The sequence below is a fragment of the Notechis scutatus genome, chromosome 1 (assembly GCF_049901735.1).
Source record: "Notechis scutatus isolate UNSWTSFEM ecotype Mainland chromosome 1, rNotScu1.2, whole genome shotgun sequence".
NCBI classification, from domain to species: domain Eukaryota; kingdom Metazoa; phylum Chordata; class Lepidosauria; order Squamata; family Elapidae; genus Notechis; species Notechis scutatus.
Window position 1 is genome coordinate 274,059,362 of NC_142009.1, and position 18,004 is coordinate 274,077,365.

General features: G+C 41.7%; 1 protein-coding gene across 4 annotated transcripts in view; it reads left to right on the top strand.

The window, feature by feature from the left end:
* RGS6 (regulator of G protein signaling 6) overlaps positions 1-18,004 on the top strand; it is a 230,516-nt gene that overhangs the window by 111,710 nt on the left and 100,802 nt on the right. For all 4 annotated transcript variants that reach the window (XM_087951618.1, XM_087951617.1, XM_087951619.1 and 1 more), the window contains exon 3: positions 11,459-11,558. In XM_087951618.1, the coding sequence (XP_087807744.1) occupies positions 11,459-11,558 (100 nt within the window). The remainder of the gene's footprint in view (positions 1-11,458; positions 11,559-18,004) is intronic.

The window sequence follows — 18,004 nt, forward strand, 5'->3', positions numbered from 1 at the left end:
GTGGCTTGGTGGCCTAGTGGTGATGACACTTCTTGGCTTCTTCCATGGGGGCGCTCTTAAAGACCTTTAAGTGGTTCTGGGACATCCGCCCACTTGTGCAGTGCCCGCCCTCCTGGAACACGCTTTCTTCCTTCTCCTGGAGGATGCGCCTCTTCCAACCCGGCCTGGCCAGCCAGCAGGTGACCACATGTCCCAGGGCTTCTCACCCCCCACCCCTTGTTGCGAGATGTCTGCAGCTGCTACGTACTTTCTTCGGTGCAGCTGCAATCCAAAAGCCGCACCAAAAAAAGCAGGCCCTGTTCTATGTGCCAGGCCTGGCAAGTCAGAGCAGCCGGCACATAGAACAGCTGTGTTGGGCCATTGGAGAAGCAGAGCAAAGTTGGAGATCAGTAGCTGCCTCTTTCAGCACAGAAATCCTTCCCAAATCGGCCGGCTAGTCTTCTCTTTCTCTGCCTGTTTGTTTTGTGTGGCCAAGGACGAGGAGACCAGCTGGCCAAAGGAGCTGCTGCTGGAGGTGACTCTTTCAGTCTTCAGCCGCCTCTTTCGGGGCAGAAATTCTCCCCGAATTGGCCAGCTGGTCTCCTCTTTCTCTGCCTGTTTGTTTTGTATGGCTGAGGAAGAGGAGGAGACCAGCCGGCCAAAGGAGCTGCTGTTGGAGGTGACTCTTTTTCGGTCTCCAGCTGCCTCTTTCAGCGCAGAAATCCTCCCCGAATTGGCGGGCTGGTCGCCTCCTCCTTGGCCATACAGAACAAATAGGCAGAGAAGGAGGAGACCAGCTGGCTGATTCGGGAAGGCTTCTTGCTCTGTGAAAGAGGTAGCTACTGATCTCTGGCTTCACTCCGCTTCTCCAATGGTGCCCTGTTCTATGTGCCGGCTGCTTGGACTTGCTGGGCGCGGCACATAGAATAGGGCATGCTTTTTTTGGTGCAGCTGCTGGACTGCAACCGCCCCAAAAAAGGCATGCAGCAGCTGCAGCATCTTGTGATAAGGGGGTCGAGAAGCCCCGAGATATCCACCCACCCACTTGCTGGCTGGCCGGGCGAGGCCGGGCTGGGCTGGAAGAGGTGCGTCCACTAGAAGAAAGAAGAAAATGTGTTCCGGGAGGGAGGGCAGGCAGACAGATGTTCCAGGCTGCTGCAGATGCGCACTGCGTGTGTAGCGGCTGCACACGCAATGCACATGTACAGCAGCCCTGGGATATCCGAGCTGTGCCATGGCTGCCACATGGTAGGGAAAGCTAGGAGAGTGACCGGGGCAAGTGAGCGATTGGGTGACCGGGCAACCAGGTTGGGGGGCGTGGCCTGCCAGGGGTCACCACCGGTTCGGTGACTCACACCAAATCACTGCTACCGGTTCGCCAGTGCTAACCACTTGAATACCACCTTACAGGGTCATAAAAAGGGGGTATTATATGCAATATTAAAGACCTAGTTACAGATGAGCTTCAGAAATCTTTTGAATGTTTATCTACTTACTGTAGGGAAAAAAAGGTCTGCTTATCTAGTGTCGCCATCTTAAAACTATAAAGACAAATACAGTTATCCAAAACTGAAAATTAATTCTTTCTGAATCATTACATATCATGTAGTCTAACTGTTAGTATTATACTGTTTCAATTGTTTAAATCAAAAACATTGGGGTTTTTGAGTTCCTGTTTCAAAGGAGTCTGTTTAATATGTTTTTATGGGCATTCCACTTCAGAAGCATATGACATAACCATTTCCAGTTTTACTGACATATAAACATTTCTAAGTATTAAAGTATGTGTTCTCATATACAAATGCGAAGTTTACTTAACATACTTTACGAGGCTTCTGCAATAATTTTTCCCCATGTTTCCCTGAAATAAAAACATCCCATATAGTTCTCAATTTTGTTCAGTGTGCAAATCCTCTACGGCTTATTTATTACTTTATCTTATATGCTGCTGCATTTGAACAGCCTTACAATTAGTAACATAACTTTAAAATGGAGGGGATCAATTATGTAACCATAACAACAAAAAGGTCATAATGTGTCACCATTCGGGCAGTAAAATCTTTGAGCATACCTAAAAAGCCTCTCTGAAGAGCTATGTTTCCATGACTCTTCAAAAACATAATAGGGAGAAATCTGAGAGTAAGCCTTTCAGAGGCATGGGGTCATCAAAGTTAAACATGGATCCTTTATAAAAAGTGTTGTCTCAGATGTGAGGTCCTCAGCAAGCCAATTTTATTAGATTGCACTGGATGACAGATTCACTCATGTTAGAGACATTCAGTCCTTACAGTGGTGTTTAAAGTTTGTGAACACTTTTTCCTGTTCAATGTTTCGGCATAAACATGTTCTAAATCTGATCTGTTCTCCATACAAGTCCTAAAAGTAGATGAAGAGAACCCAATTAAAAGTGGGTCAAAAAGGTTATACTCATTCAAAAATGATCCCAAGTTGCAAATCTGTGTATTAGTAGTACATATCAAGTTTGCACCCTTGTCCATTACCAACTTTTTAACAAACATAGATTTCTTCTGTGCAGATATAGCACAAGGTCCATGGCTCTAGGCCACAGGTGTCAAATTTGCCACGTCACATTGCCATCACGTGACGTATTGTGATTGTTTTTTCCTTCACGGAGCTGGGGTGGGCGTGGCCTGCGTGTGATGCATCCGGCCCATGGGCCACCAGTTTGACACCCGTGCTCTGGGCCAAGGATACCAACAACCCAGCTGTGGTATTGGGCATTAGGCTGAGGTAGCTACATTGGAAGAGCAGATGAGTGCCACTTGCTCATATCTTTTTCTCTGGAAGAGTTGGATCTATTCTTTTCACCATACATTACATATTCTGTCATTTTTATCAATGCATTTACTTTCAGATGCTCCTTGTCCTTTCTTCGCCCTCTCTTCCAGATCAGCAACCTTTGCTTGCCACCACAGAATTTACAGTCATCTCTCCTCCTCTTTGCCATTCTCTGCAGTATGGATCTGTTCCTCTTGCTTGAGGAACAGGGCCTGTCTTTAATTTAAATCTCAGCTCTTTTGTTATGGGAATAGCCTGAATAAAACTTCCCAAAAAGAATATGGTGGGACAGAATTTTATTAATCTCTCAACCATCCTACCACACAGCACATCTTGATGTTGTTGTTTTTTTACTTGCTGCCACATAATTCTTCATAGGACCATTCCCCTTTTTTCTTACCTTTTTCTATGGCACGCCAAATGCAGACGAGACGTCCTTCAAGAAAAATGGAAAGCGTCCTCTGCACAACATTGATTATTCAGCCTGACTTTGTATAGGCAAACAGATTGCAGTTTATTCAGTTTTTTTTACATCTGCATTTCCCAAATTTTCAGATACAATTTTGGCAGGGGGGGGGGGAGGATGAAAACGGATAGCGTTAAATGATGCATGAAATGACCTGTCACAGTGCATTATGTTGTATAGAAAAATATACAAAAGAAAAATAACAGGGAGATAGACAATAACAATGCTACCCCCGCAATTCATTGGGTGAAAATATATTCATACAATACGGCTTTATATAAATGTATCAAAAGCAATATGAGAGGAAAGAATGGTGCCTCTCCCATTTTCTCACTTTTTCCTTATAATACTGCTAGCTAATGTGCTATTTTCAAAGGATCATTTATTTCAGACACTGTTCTGCCATACTTATGCTTTTTGCTGGGGAAGTGGTGTGAATTAGTGCAATAAGTTTAATTTGAGTTTTCTCACAAGGAAAGTAACTTAGTGACTTATTAGATTTTGGAACTGCACTTATCCAAAGGTTTGGAATGAATAACATCTCAAAACTAAAACCCTTACATTACAAAACCACAATACTAGCTTGGCAGGTAGGACTGAAAGAATCAAAATCAGATTCAAAGAACCTGAAATCAGACAGATCCATTAATAGTAACAATGCACAGAAGTCAACTACCCCTCCCAGAAGGTCATGCCTAGCTCTTAGTCCATTCAAAATGCACAGATGGATAAGGGGTGTCAGATCTGAATTTGAGAAGGGATGAATGTAGAGGCAGAGATGCTATGCTTGAAGCAGATAATTGGCACTTGCTGGATTTGGCTCTAATTACAGTTTCCCCCTGTTATCTGTGAGAAAACTATCTTAGCAAAGAGTTGTGTCCTTGAATCTCTGTCTTTAAAGTCATGTGCAGCCTGACATGGACATTTTGCCCATGAAGACATAGATCCTATGTGACACTAGTGGTAACAGAAAAGAAACATTGAATTGATCCAGGTTTACAAAAGTGAAATAATGTAAAAATTCAATACAGTTTAAATTTATGTAAATGTTTCATAATCTATTATTTTAGTGTAAGTCAAAGTAAAGGACAGAAACATGGTACTGAAAATTGTGGCTGGTCTCCCTCATCGTGTGGTTTCTTTGCCTCAGAGTGTTATACGAACTGAGCCAACGTGGCTTACAGGTCTTGGTTTATAACTTAGCATGTTATGTGATCCCAGTTCATTGTAGCTTGTGATTATACAGAGGTTTGACTAATGTGCAGATTAGAACCTTGTGTGATTGGGCAACCAAAAACATAGTTTACATATGCAATTAAGAAGATGAAATTGTGGGCTAAAAGGGAAATGCCATTGCAGAATTTCATAGCAGACCTCAGCATTAGGTGCAAAACATTCGCAATTTCAGTTTTGTGTATCTTACCTTTTTTGTGTATCATTTTTGGTTCTGATAATTTCTCCTCTCCTTTCCATGTTCTTGGATCTTTTCTTTCAAGGACCATCCTTTGGTCATTTCTTCTTGCACATACTCTTTGGCCCATATTTCATCCAGCACCTCTGCTTACTTTCAGATGCCCTTGCTTCTTCCATCCTTGGTTCCATATACCTTCAGCCTGACTGGATCACAAAAGCTCAATCTAGGGCTAGCATTATCTTCCTTGTGCTTTATTTTTCCTATGAAATAATGGCAACCCAGATGCTCAGTGCCAGAGACTTGTTCATTACCACCATCCTTCTATCCTTTGGTATATGAAATGAACAGATGAACAAAATGGATGCCAACGGTTAATTACTTACCCTCCTTTTTCTTGAGGCAAAGCTAGTAGGATTAGGCATTCTTGAACAGAGTTTTTGAATCCTGCACAGTGGAAAACTTTCTAGGATGCTATATGGCTCTTTGATGTCTTGTCTGCTTCATTTAAAACTGAAATCTGTGAAGGCAGAACTAAGTATAATAGCAATCACTCAGCAATTTGACAGTTAAACAATAAGTGGGTTCTACTCTCTGTCATGGTTCCAATGCAGAGTGAAAGAAAGCTAGAGGGAAATTTTGCTGTGAGGTAGTATTAGATAGTTATGTCCATTTTTAATGCATTTCTTCTTAAGTCTGGAAGGCTGAGTAGACACTTCATGAGCTTCATAACAACTCTGGGCATCTCATTTTTATACTGTCACTGCCTGCACATGTTTGTGTGCACAAACATGCACAGGCACTTCAAGCACAACATGCATGCACACTTTCCTGCATACAAAATAATTATTCTCTACAACCATGGTTCCTGTTATAAAACAGGAGTGAATTTCTCTTCATCCCTTTCTTCTCCTTTCTCTACATATCTCATTCACAATTTTACAGGTATATTTTTTGCATTTCCTTTTGGGTGTTTATCTCTGTAATAGTTTATTGATTGCCTTTATCACTGTTTATCTGTATTTCAGTGAGAAAATGTTTTTAACAATTTGTTGAATATGAATTAATAGAAGTATTGATCAAAAAGACTACCCAGAAGCTGGCCCAGTTGTGATTGTGTGTGCATTTATTTACAAAGTCTACATAACTATTACTATTAATCTTCTCATCACTCCTTATCACCCATCTCCTCCCATTTGTGACTGTATGACTGTAACTTTGTCACTTGTATCCTTATGATTTATATTGATTGTTTCCTAGTAAGATTTGATTGCTTATTGTCCCCTATGACTATTATTAAGTGTTGTACCTTATGATTCTTGACCCTTGACGAATGTACCTTTTCTTTTTTGTACACTGAGAGCATATGCACCAAGACAAATTCCTTGTGTGTCTAATCACACTTGGCCAATAAAGAATTCTGTTCTGTTCTGTTCTGTTCTGTTCCGTTCTACTCCACTCCACTCCACTCCACTCCACTCCACTCCACTCCACTCCACTCCACTCCACTCCACTCCACTCTACTCTACTCTACTCTACTCTACTCCACTCCACTCCACTCCACTCCATTCCATTCCATTCTATTATTTATAGATGCCCTTAGGTTTATCCATATACTCCTCTATTATATGAGCTGCACTGTCTCCTTGTTTCTTTCTTATTGCAATTTCAAAGTGCTGGTTATTACCATTTAAAACCATATATAGCACAGGGTCAGATTATCTGACAGACTGCCTCTCTCTGAGGACATCTTATCTATCCATCTAACCAAATCAGATAGGGTGGAGGTGCCCCTAGTCCCTTCCCTTAAGCATTGCCATCTGGTGAGAGTTAGAGAGTGTGCCTCTTCTGTGACGGCCCCTGCTCTGTGGAAGACCCTTCTCTTTGAAGGCCAGCAGGTCTCTACCCACCCAGCCTTCCAGAAACCACTTAAGATCTGGTTTCCCCCACCCTCTACCCTGGGATAGGCTGAGATGGATAAGAGGATTTGACAAGAGTCATTGGAAGCTTATCTTTGGTGCCAGCCTTTTAAGGTTTATGGTTTTAATAGATATTAGGCTATTTTTAATTGATGTAATTTTAATTGTTTGAAATTGGGAATCATCCAGAGTTTGGTATAAGATGGGTGGCTATATAAGTGTTTTTAATTAAATCAATGAATAAAATTACTAAAGGGAATGGCCAGTGTGGTGCAGTTGTGGTATTCTACCAGTTCTGCCCGGTTCTGCCAAGCTGGTAGCGGTAATGATCAGCGGAGGCTGAACCAGTTCTCTGTGCCACTCTGCTGTTGGGCCCACCCACCCACCTGGGCTCCCATACTCACCTTTATCCTCTGAATTTGAAGCACAGTTGCTTTGCACGGCACAGCAATTGCCTCGTGGCAGCTGCTGAAGCGACAAGGAGAGTGCAGGATTGTAGGAGGTGAGTTAGAATGCCTCTGTGCATGTGCAAATACCTCTGCGTCTGTGCAAAGTGCACATTTGCTATGCGTGTGCACACACAAAGTGTGTGCACGCGCGCACAGCACACCCACCAAGCCACGCCCACCGAACCGGTGGTAAAAAATATTTGAATCCCACCAGGGGTGTGATTCAAGATTTCCTTTCGCACTTGATTTTATATGTTATAAAGCAAAGCAGCATTCGCCTCTAGCAATATTTTAATTTTCAAGAATGCCTCCGGTTCCCAAATAGACCTAGAGGCATTCTGAGAAAATTGAATGGGATGAGTATCTGTACTCCATTATTTGCTTGAAAAAGTGTCACTGGGATCCTGATAAATGGATATTTTGTAACTGGGCATACTCACTAATGCACACATTAAGGGCAGGCTAGAATTTCCGATGCCTGTCAAATTGTGACAGCATCCACAACACACAGTTAAAATTCCAAATATTCGCTATGGTTCAACACTTTTCTTATGAATTATCGAGACAGCATGCTAGCCAGAAGAATCTGTTAGTATCATAAAAACTGTCAAATTTGGCATACAGTTCTGGGAACTAGAGTATACTTTAAAAGAAAACTTAAAACATTATCCTGCATTGACAGGTAGCAAACGTACTGCCTGATAGTGCAATTACTGCTTAAACTTAAACAAAATAAAAACAGTGACCAACATACCGGCAACTGTTAATAATTTTAGTAAGCAAATTAACACCTCTAACAGAACAGATGGCCGTTTCTCTTTTCCAAACAAACAGAATGAAACTTATTAGTTCTTATGCCTTTATTTTAAACTGTGAAAGTGACATTCCTATGTTGAAGAACAGCTAGAGGAGTAAATAAATGTAAAAGGATTTCTTTCATTGGCTCAGTTCTTTTTCTCTTTGGTTGAGATGTTCCTGCCAAATAAGATTCATCTACTTATATTATGCACTCTAAATCTCTAGCAACGTCTTCAGGAATACATCAATCTGCAACAAGTTGAGCTGTCAGCTTATCCTTGAAGCTTTGTTTGACTGCTTCCAGGCCAAGGATTGTTGAGCAATCAGGAATGGCCCCTCCCAAGTTGCTGCTGTTGGTCCTCAGGCTCAGCTGTTTTGGTCTGGTTTGCATATGCATATGAGATCAGCGTTAAAATTTAATGTTGTTAGTTGCATAAGAGAAATGCAAATGCTCTTGAAAAAGAAACTCTCCTATTCCTTTGAACTTGAGGTCAGTTTCTTCTTTCACTAAAAGTTGTGCTTAGTTGAAGATGAAACATGCATCCCTGTCTTCTTTAGATTAGGTGTTAGAAACTCAAGGTTGTGTACCAGCAGTGGGGTCCTACCTGTTCCACTACCGGTTTGGTGATTGCGCACACACCTAATTCACCTGGGCAGCTTTCCACACACCAGCTGAGATCTGCAGCGCCAATCAGCTGAGAGGATAAAGAAGAGAAAAGCGCAGGGGCGGGTAGGCGTGCCGATTCTGCGCTTTTCACTTCTTTCTTCTCTCAGCTGAGGCTTTTTTTCCCCTCCTCTCACCTGACCATCGGAGTGTCCAACAAATCGACCCTCATTCAAATCAAAAGTCTCTAGCCACATCTCAGAAAAAGTAAATTGGTTTATTAGAAATTGCTGTGTTTGGCGCGTGGCTGGGTGCAGCCGATACTAAATCACATCATACATTTCCCCCTTGACCCTGGTCTTTTCCCCCACCCCCTGCATGTGACTTCTCTAATGGGACACATCCGTCTACAAGAATCATCCATCATGCTCTCCAATAACCTTCTTATGCTCTGACAACTTTGGGCTGCCAAGGTGATTATCTAGGCATTTCAAGAATGCCTTGGTTTCCCCCACTCCCTTTTTCTGGCAGCTAAAAAGACCAAAGGAGTATCTTTTTAGTTGACATGGAGGCTTTTTTTTTTTTTTACTACTGGTTTGGTCGAACCAGTCCTAATGGGTAGCATACCACCATTGTGGTGTACAAGAAGTCATGAGATTAGGAGTATGGGGCTTCTTTTATGAGATCTATAGTAATCAAGAAGGAGCAGATGGCAAAAGCCTTTTATAGTCCTCTACCTGAAAGCATTTTTATTTCATAATGGCAAATAGTAGAATTTCCAAATTCACATTTGCTTGTTCGTCTGGTTTCCCTTCCTTCAGAACTTACACAGACAAACAGACAGACAGAACCAACTTGGGTAGCATTAGCCATCTTCAATCTGAACATTCAACTTTTCCATTGATCCAATCATTCGCTATCGGGGATCAAATGATGTGTAAGTACGTGTGTGAGATAGATGAAAATATTTCATCTGAGGAGAGGTGTTAGGCATAAGAAGTTTGCTTGTTATAAGAGATTAGTGAGACTGTCTGAAGTAGGGGTGTCAAACTCAATTTCATTGAGGGACGCAACAGGGTTATGTTTGATGTTAGGGGACGGCAGGATGAGCATGGCCCGGGTGGGTGTGGCCAACTCAAGATCACTCGTGTCGGGTGCACCTGTGATGGCCCGAGTGCTCTGTCAGCAAAAATGGACTGTGATGGCCTCCTGCAACCCTCTGCCAGCAAAAACGGAGCTCAGGAAGCCCTTGTGAGCTTTGTTTTTGGCAGCGACCCAACCAGCAGCCCCTAAGCAGCTGTGTTCCCTGATTCCAAGAAATAAATTTGTGAAAATAGAAAACCCATGGGTCACTATCTAATAGCTAAAGGAAGTTTCTGTATTTTATTCAAACATTTCCCTCTTCCTCCCCATTCCTTCATACTGGGTTTATTGGTTGTGAGATTGGAAGTAGATTTTCTCTCCTGCTGATAATAATATCCAATAATTATGTTCTACGTGATTATGTGGTATCATATATATCTACCATATGATTATCTGTAAAAAGACACAGTCATGGTTATGCCACAGTTACTGAAAGTAATAAGGCTTGCACATGCTGTACTGTGGAGCTGTGAAATAATGAGTCATCATCTCCCACATATCTCAAGAGAAAACATTTGGAGTAGAGCAATGACACTGTTTCAGTTATATGCTTACGAGAAGGCAGTGGTAAAATGTGATTACTGTGATCTGAAATCATTACATAGAGACTGAGAACTAATTGTGGAAACTCCCAGCAAAGTGCCAAATTAGGTTTTGTATATAGAATATTTAGTGCTTGAGTGTCTTTGAGTACTCTGTATTCCATTTGTCTTGCTTTGTGACTATATTGAATTTCTATACCTACAACTATGTTTCTCTAGGTAGCTTTCAGCTCCCAACTGAAGCAGATGAAACAGTTCAAACCAATCAGAATGACTAAATGATTTTAAAACAATTAATAGGACCAACTATCTCTAATCGTCTCTGCCCAACCTATCTAATCTAGCAGGAAGGGCATGCTCTGAGTTATGTTTATGGTTTTATGTTTTCTGATTTACTAATCTAGTATCTCTGTCAAAGGAGATGATGTGCTGTAGTTAGTTGAACCATAGTCACCACTCATCAGGCCTATTATAACATGCTATGTGTAGGTCTGCCTTTAGATACTGAGAAGCTACCACTTTCACAAAACACAGTGGTTAAAATATTGGTAGGTCAATCTCACCAATACATAATAACATCTAACAATAATAGGATGCAGTGGTAGCTTGGTACTCAACTGCTTTGAAACTCATCAAATTGATATTCAGTGCATTTTGACATAAAAGAATTGTCCCAGTATGCATCAGTTGATATTCAATGCACAAGCCAGAACTTGTTGGTATTAGAGCCTTGCGATTCACTATATTATTCTTTATGGGGAAAATGTATTTGGTACTCATTGTTTTTGGTACTCACAATGCCCCCTGGAGCCAATTAACAATGAGTACCAATGTACCACTGTAGTTCTAGGCCTGAATCAAACTGCTGTTCATTACCTATAAAAACCTACACAGCATAACATGGTTTAATCAAGACATGTCAGAACAGAGTTTGTTCATTTGTGTTGGTCCTTGTAAGAAGGCCATTTAAGGCACATGGGATGTAGACAAGGTGAGTAGCTGTTTCCCTTTTATGGAGATCAAAGCAGTTTCATTTTCTCATGCCCTTGGCTCAAAATAATTATTGTTTAATAAAAATGTGTTGTATTATTTGGGAAATTGCTTTATTTGGATTTTTCTATAATTTTTTGCCTTCGTTTTGCTGTCCTTCAAAATTAAGGCAAGCTAGACATTCTATAAGAAGGTGAACACAGATAAGATGAACACAGAGAAAGACTGATAACAAATAAAACCAAGTGAATTTAATGTTATTTCAACCTTTAAATATATGACTACTAAGGTTTTTCCTTAGTAAAAGTCAGCCCCTTGATTTGCAAGACTAACATACTATTTGTGTTTTATTTGCTAGATAGAAGATATCATTACAAGAATGCAGGATGACAAAACCGGTGGCGTGCCCATTCGTACCGTCAAGAGCTTTCTGTCAAAAATCCCTAGCGTTGTCACAGGTATGAACATAATCAAAAGGTAACATGTTGTTTATCTACACCCCTTATTAACATTGCAGCATGTGCTCACACTGTGATGGAAATTCAAAACTTTCATCAATGGTTCTCCCCAACATGGGCCTTAGCTTTAATGCTTGTGTCTCACAGCCAGCAGTAAATGGTTCTGCTCATCAGAATGAGCAAGAGGATTAAGAAGCACAGGAGCACAGTTTGATTCATTTTAAAACGAGTATTTTATGCATCACTATCTAAAAAACTGTGACCCTATGATTCTGCGCAGTTCGGAGAACTGACAAAACATGCCTCTGCCTGGCCTCACCTCTCTCCACCCACCCCTCCTCTTCCCACCCAGTCAATCCTTATCACGCATGTGCAACATTGGCGCATTCCCTACATCGCTGACTGCATTCTTCCCCGCTCAGTCACTTCTTAAGGTATTTCTTAAGGTCAGTGAATATGACTAAAATACTCAACTTCTCTAATAAGCACATATGCTTTCAATTGCTGGGCTCTGAGCAAATCCTCAAGGAAACTGGCACAGGTAATTTCGGAGGTAGAAAACAGCTTCCAGGTAACTTTGAAGTAATGGACAAAATGTTTCAAATCAAAAAATATTTTCAGCATAAAACAGCTTTTTCCCACCTCCCCAGAAGTGTTAGAATGCTGTTCCAAAAAGATGATGTTTTGATCTCAGAAAGCTTCTGAAAGAGTCAGAACAGCATTGAAGTGCTTCTAGTGAAGTCAAGGCAGCTATTTTCTACTCAAAATAGTATGTTTCAAAGCCAAAACCTTTGTATCCCATTGACAAGGAGGGTTGGGAACCAGGGAGGCTGAGGCAGTTTGCAAGGAGAATAGTTTTTGCTTCAGCATTTGTGGGTCTCCTGGCTGCTCCTTTGGACTTGATTCTGAACAGCAGAATGCCATGTACATCAATCTCCTACATGAATGACCATTGGCACAGTTTCCTCCAGCTTTACCAACAATCACAGTCACTTGTTTTGTCCTCCCCCCCCCCAGCAGTGCAGATTTGAGTTAATTCTATTGTTAACATAACTTTAGAAGTGAAATGGAGAAAAAAAAATGTTGAAGGCAGTGTGGGGAAATGGCGAGTGAGGAAAGGGTTAAGAATTTTCTCCCAATGGCTTGCCTTCCCATTTCAATTTTGCAAAGTAAAATCAGTGGAAGATTGGAAGGCATGAAGATAGTAGAAGTGGAAACGGTAGCTTTGTCTCAAATAGCTAAGAATGGCTACCACATTTCAGAGAGTCAAAAGACCTGCCCACCCTATCCTGTGCTCTGTTTGAGCACCTGTCTTGGAAGTTGTTTTCTCTGATTTCATTGGATGGCTTCCAGACACATCCTTGCCATTAGGTAAGAGCTGATGAGAGAATGAAAAATCTTCGGGAGTTGCCAAAATTGCAGAACCACGTTGCTGTAGATAGATAGAGGGTGATCTCAATCAGATCCATGTCATGGAAAGGGGGAGCTCAGGGCAAGAAAAACAGGTTCCAGTATGGAAAGGAAAGGAAGGCAAAAAGCAGCCACCCATGAATCAAGGCAGAGTACAGAAGACAGGAGAAGTTTTTGTCTTTTACAAAAATTCATATTCCATGCAGAACACTGGAGAAGCCCTTTATCTACAGATACAGAAAAAAGGAGATCCAGTCTAAAAGCTAGGAAAAGATCAAACTAAATTGAGCCTGAACTCAGTTGGGTGCCTAGTTATATCTTTGCTGACAGCAATTTTGTGTGGAGGAATAGACTGTAATGGCTGTCAGAGGGTGGGAATGGATAAGAACAAACCAGTTGGCATTTGTATAAGAGTTCTGTTTATTGCTATACAAGCTTAGTACAAAGTCTATTTAGAACAGTTTTAGTGAATATGTGCGTATACATGTGAATGTATGTATATACTGTGTGCATGTGTGTAAATAAAAATTTCCTTCTCATCCTTATGGGCGGTATGCGTCCTTCTCACTCTTTGGGAGCTTTAGGTTCCACAGGGGTGGAATTCTACTGGTTCGGACTGGTTCTGTAGAACCGGTTGTTATGACTCTGCGCAGTTCGGAGAACTGACAAAACATGCCTCTGCACCTCTCTCCACCCGCCCCTCCCCTCCCCACCCAGTCAATCCTTATCACGCATGTGCAACATTGGCGCATTCCCTACATTGCTGACTGCGTTCTTCCCCGCTCAGTCACTTCTTAAGGTATTTCTGGTTTCCCCCTCCCAACAATCAGCTGTTCCTATGATCAGCTATGCTGGGATCCCCCTCGCTGTCTTACTGCTTCACCCAAGAGCCTTCCCCGAGGCCCAGGAGGCCCCAAAATGGAGTGCAGGGGGTTGCTGCATGCCCCCCCCATGCTCAGGTTTGTTTTCTTCCTGAGGGAAGCTTCCTGGGAGCAAAAAGGCCCCCCCCGGAGGCTTCCCTGAGGCCCAGAAGGCCCAAAAATGGAGGGCTGCAAAAAAAACCACACCCACCCAGTCACATGGCCACACCCACCCAGCCACGCCCACCTAGCCACGCCCAGAGAACCAGTTGTTACAAAATTTGAATCCCAGCCCTGGTTCTGCGCAGTATTGTAGTTGTTCCTACTACTGCACTCTTCTTGACAGAGAACTTTGATGTGGTCCTGGGATCAGTTGGAACCATTTTCCCTGCTTAAGAGTCACAAATGCTCCTATCACCACTGAAACTACTTTGCACACACACACACATCTTATTTAGTTCCTTCTTCAGACTCCTTTTCCTGATGTTGCTGTCACTTGACACCACTACATCAATCATCAACATTGTCTTCTACTACCACAATTGGCTGATTGGCCAATACCTGCCTGCCTAGCTCATGTGCAGATATACACAATGCCAGCTTGTGCCACTCAGTGTGTACTGTTTATCTCTATCTTGCACCCTACCACTATATGTTGGGCTGTCTCTAAGGCCCCTCTGTACAATCTGCACCTCTGGTCCTGTTTCATGTGGTAGATCCCTGCTCCTATGGATCTGGTGTTAATGCCTGTTCTTGTGCTGTTATGATCCTCAGTGCTATCTTTTAGTCCAGCCCTTTACAGCTACTGATAGGAATATGTAATGTCAGCTACCTCATTTATCTGTCAGTGGTACATCCCATGCAGGATCTTGTCTCACAATGGCACTTTAGTCTGCTTGAGCTTCCTCCTATATCTGCTGCTGCCTGAAGTATTCCCTCAGCAGCTCATCTTTGGGTGCCATCTTACTGAGGTAGTCCTAGGTGCTCTGCCTTTCATACAGACAGTGGTTTTAACACTCAACAGACTGCACCCACCTTCTTTCTGGCTAATGTATAATTTCTGGGTTTTGAACTTGGGGCGGAAACCTGCCTACAGCGTGAGAAACATCCAAGTCACATCAGCAGCTCCTGTGTCCTCTTTTGGACAGTTCACTATAATGGCTGGGCGTACATGTTTATTTCTATACAAGCTTACTACAAAGTCTATGTTCAAGATCTTTACTGAATTATTTGTGATTTTTGTATGTGTGTGTGTGTATACATATTTATATGTGGGTACACAAGCACAAGTCAAATGTAAATGCATACAATAAGAAATCTAATTGTGATGTAAATTTCTACTACTTTCCTACTTTCCTCTGTTTAGCTGCTAATTTCTGCCTCCTCCCAATACTCTTAAGCACAGATTTTTGGATGCTAACAGCATTTCTCTTTAACAAACACCTGCCCAGTGATCCAATCCCTGAATCCTTGGCATCTGCTCTCCACTATTTACAGTCCAGAGCTGCGTTTTCCATTTTGCTGGCTGTTTTGCAATTTCCTTCCTTGGCTTCAGCTGCCACAGGCTCCCATTTCTTGTCTCTGGCTATAGATTCTCCGGTTTCTGGCTATCTCAGCCCTCACCTCCACTGTTCCACATTTCTTCTAATTGACTCTCATTCCAGCAGCATCTCCTGGCAAACATAGGAGAAAATCCCTCTCTTTTTAATAAACTTTATGCCAATTTTCAAACAATTCTAAAGAGCATAAACTCCCCCCCCCTTTCTCTGCTACTGACTACATGGTCAACCTATGGTATATCTTTGACAAATTACTATAGGAGAAAAAAAATCAATCTTGGTAATTGCACGTAACATTATTTTAGGGCAGTTCATCCCCTCCTCAGGGGCAAGAAGGGGCCATGCTATATTGAGGCTTCTAGGTGGTAAATGGACTATCTCAGTGGATGCTGCTGCCACTTGTTCAGATTGGAAAGTTGGTGAGAATGAGCTGCCTTCAAACCGAATTCCTAGCAAAGCAGAATCACGGTTTACGCTGAGGGCAATTACATGTTCCACTCTGCAGTAGGAGGAATTGATTCTGAGTTGTGCCATTTATTTTTTGAGGATTCTAAAACCCACAGACATTGTCAACAGAAGAAAATGCTGCAGTTAGTTGAACTACCTGTTTTAATTTGTGGAACATATTTAATAAAATCAGAAATGGCCCAAGGAGCTTTTAAATTTGCAAATTTGACCTATGTTATCTGTACATTCAAGCATCTAAAATTCTGGGATAAGCAGGAAATGCCTGTATGAAGATAACTTATGCACAGCTTGGTCATAATATTTGAGATCTGTACTTAGATGAGGGAATAGAAGGGGAACTTACCAAATTTGCAGATGACACTAAGCTAGCAGGAATAGCTAACACCCAAGAAGATAGGCTCAAGATCCAGATGGATCTTGACAGATTAGAAAACTGGGCCATATCGAACAAAATGAAATTCAATGTAAAGAAAAGTAAAGTCCTACACTTAGGCAAGAAAAACCAAAAGTACACATATAGACTGGGTGAAACCAGGCTCAATAGCAATAACTGTGAGGGATCTTGGAGTCTTAGTGGACAACCTGCTAAATATGTGCCAGCAGTGTGCAGTAGCAGCCAAAAAAGCTAAGTTGTATTTACAGAGGGATACAATCAAGATCAAGGGAGGTACTAATACCACTCTATAAAGCCTTAGTAAGACCACACCTAGAGTACTGCATCCAGTTTTGGTCACCACATTATAAAAAAGATGTTGAGACTCTAGAAGAAGTACAGAGAAGAGCAACCAGGATGATTAGGGGACTGGAGACTAAAACATACGAAGAACGGTTACAGGAACTGGGCTTGGCTAGTCTAGTAAAGAGAAGGACCAGGGGAGACATGATAGCAGTCTTCCAATATTTGAGGGGCTGCCACAGAGAGGAAGGGATCAAGCTATTTTCTAATGGGCCTGTAGGCCAGACAAGGAATAATGGATGGAAACTGAACAAGGAGAGTTTTAACCTGGATATAAGGAGAAACTTTCTGACAGTGAGAACAATCAACCAATGGAATAGCTTGCCCTCAGAAGTTGTGGGAGTGCCATCACTTGAGACTTTCAAGAAGAGATTGGACTGCCATTTGTCAGAAATGGTGTACGGTCTCCCGCTTGGGCAGGGGGTTGGACTAGATGACCTACAAGGTCCCTTCCAACTCTGATTATCTGTTATCTGATATTTTACACAATATGATTTATCAAAGCAAAATAGCACACAGAGTTATTACTTATTAAAGTTGACAATATACATAACTAGAATGAATTATGCAGATTATATATATTTGCTTAAATGTGGCACATTGTGGTGTGTTTATTTGTGGACCTCACTTATTCCCTTTGTGTTGTCAAATTAGGCTGTGCAGACAAATGTTTAAAGGACTCATTAAGTGCTTCCCAAAAGCTTAAAAATAACAGCAATGCAATCTATTTTTGCATTCAGCGAAGCTGCAGAACTCATAACCTTGGTTGTTTTGTGACCCAGCCATTCATGCAAACACTTTAAGAAAAGCACGGAAGCTTAGCTTTTGTACTTATCAGTATCACAGTAACAATAAAGATTCCTAATTCTGTTATAAATATAGTCCTTAAAAGTGAACAAAAATGTTGGTTGTCTTGGCCTGTTCTAGTTTAGTGTTCTTCAGATATGATACTAACATCACTCCTTGCTGCATCGCCTAGCCTGGAATGTTTTATGCTGGTGGCTGGGAATGATTGGAATTGTAGTCCAACTCCTTTGAAGGTCAGCTTGTTTGAAAAGGAACAAAGAGCACAATGAAATAATTTCAGGGGTTCTCAAGAAAGGATATCTGAAAATGTGCAGGTCACTATGAAGCATTCTTCATTCTGCAAAGGGCATCTCAAGGTGACTGTGTACATTTAGCCACCCCCCACCCCCCAAAAGGGAGGGGGGCTGATATTCTTTCTTAACAGCTTTCATTACAGTTTCTTAGGAGAAAATAAGAAAGACAATAAGGTGATGATAAGTCCTGAGCTGATTCTCTTGTCTTTATCTAGTCCAGGGGTCTTCAAACTTGACAGCTTTAAGTCTTGTGGAATTCAACTCCCAGAATTCTTCCTCCAGTCACGTTAGCTCAGGAATTCTGGGAGTTGAA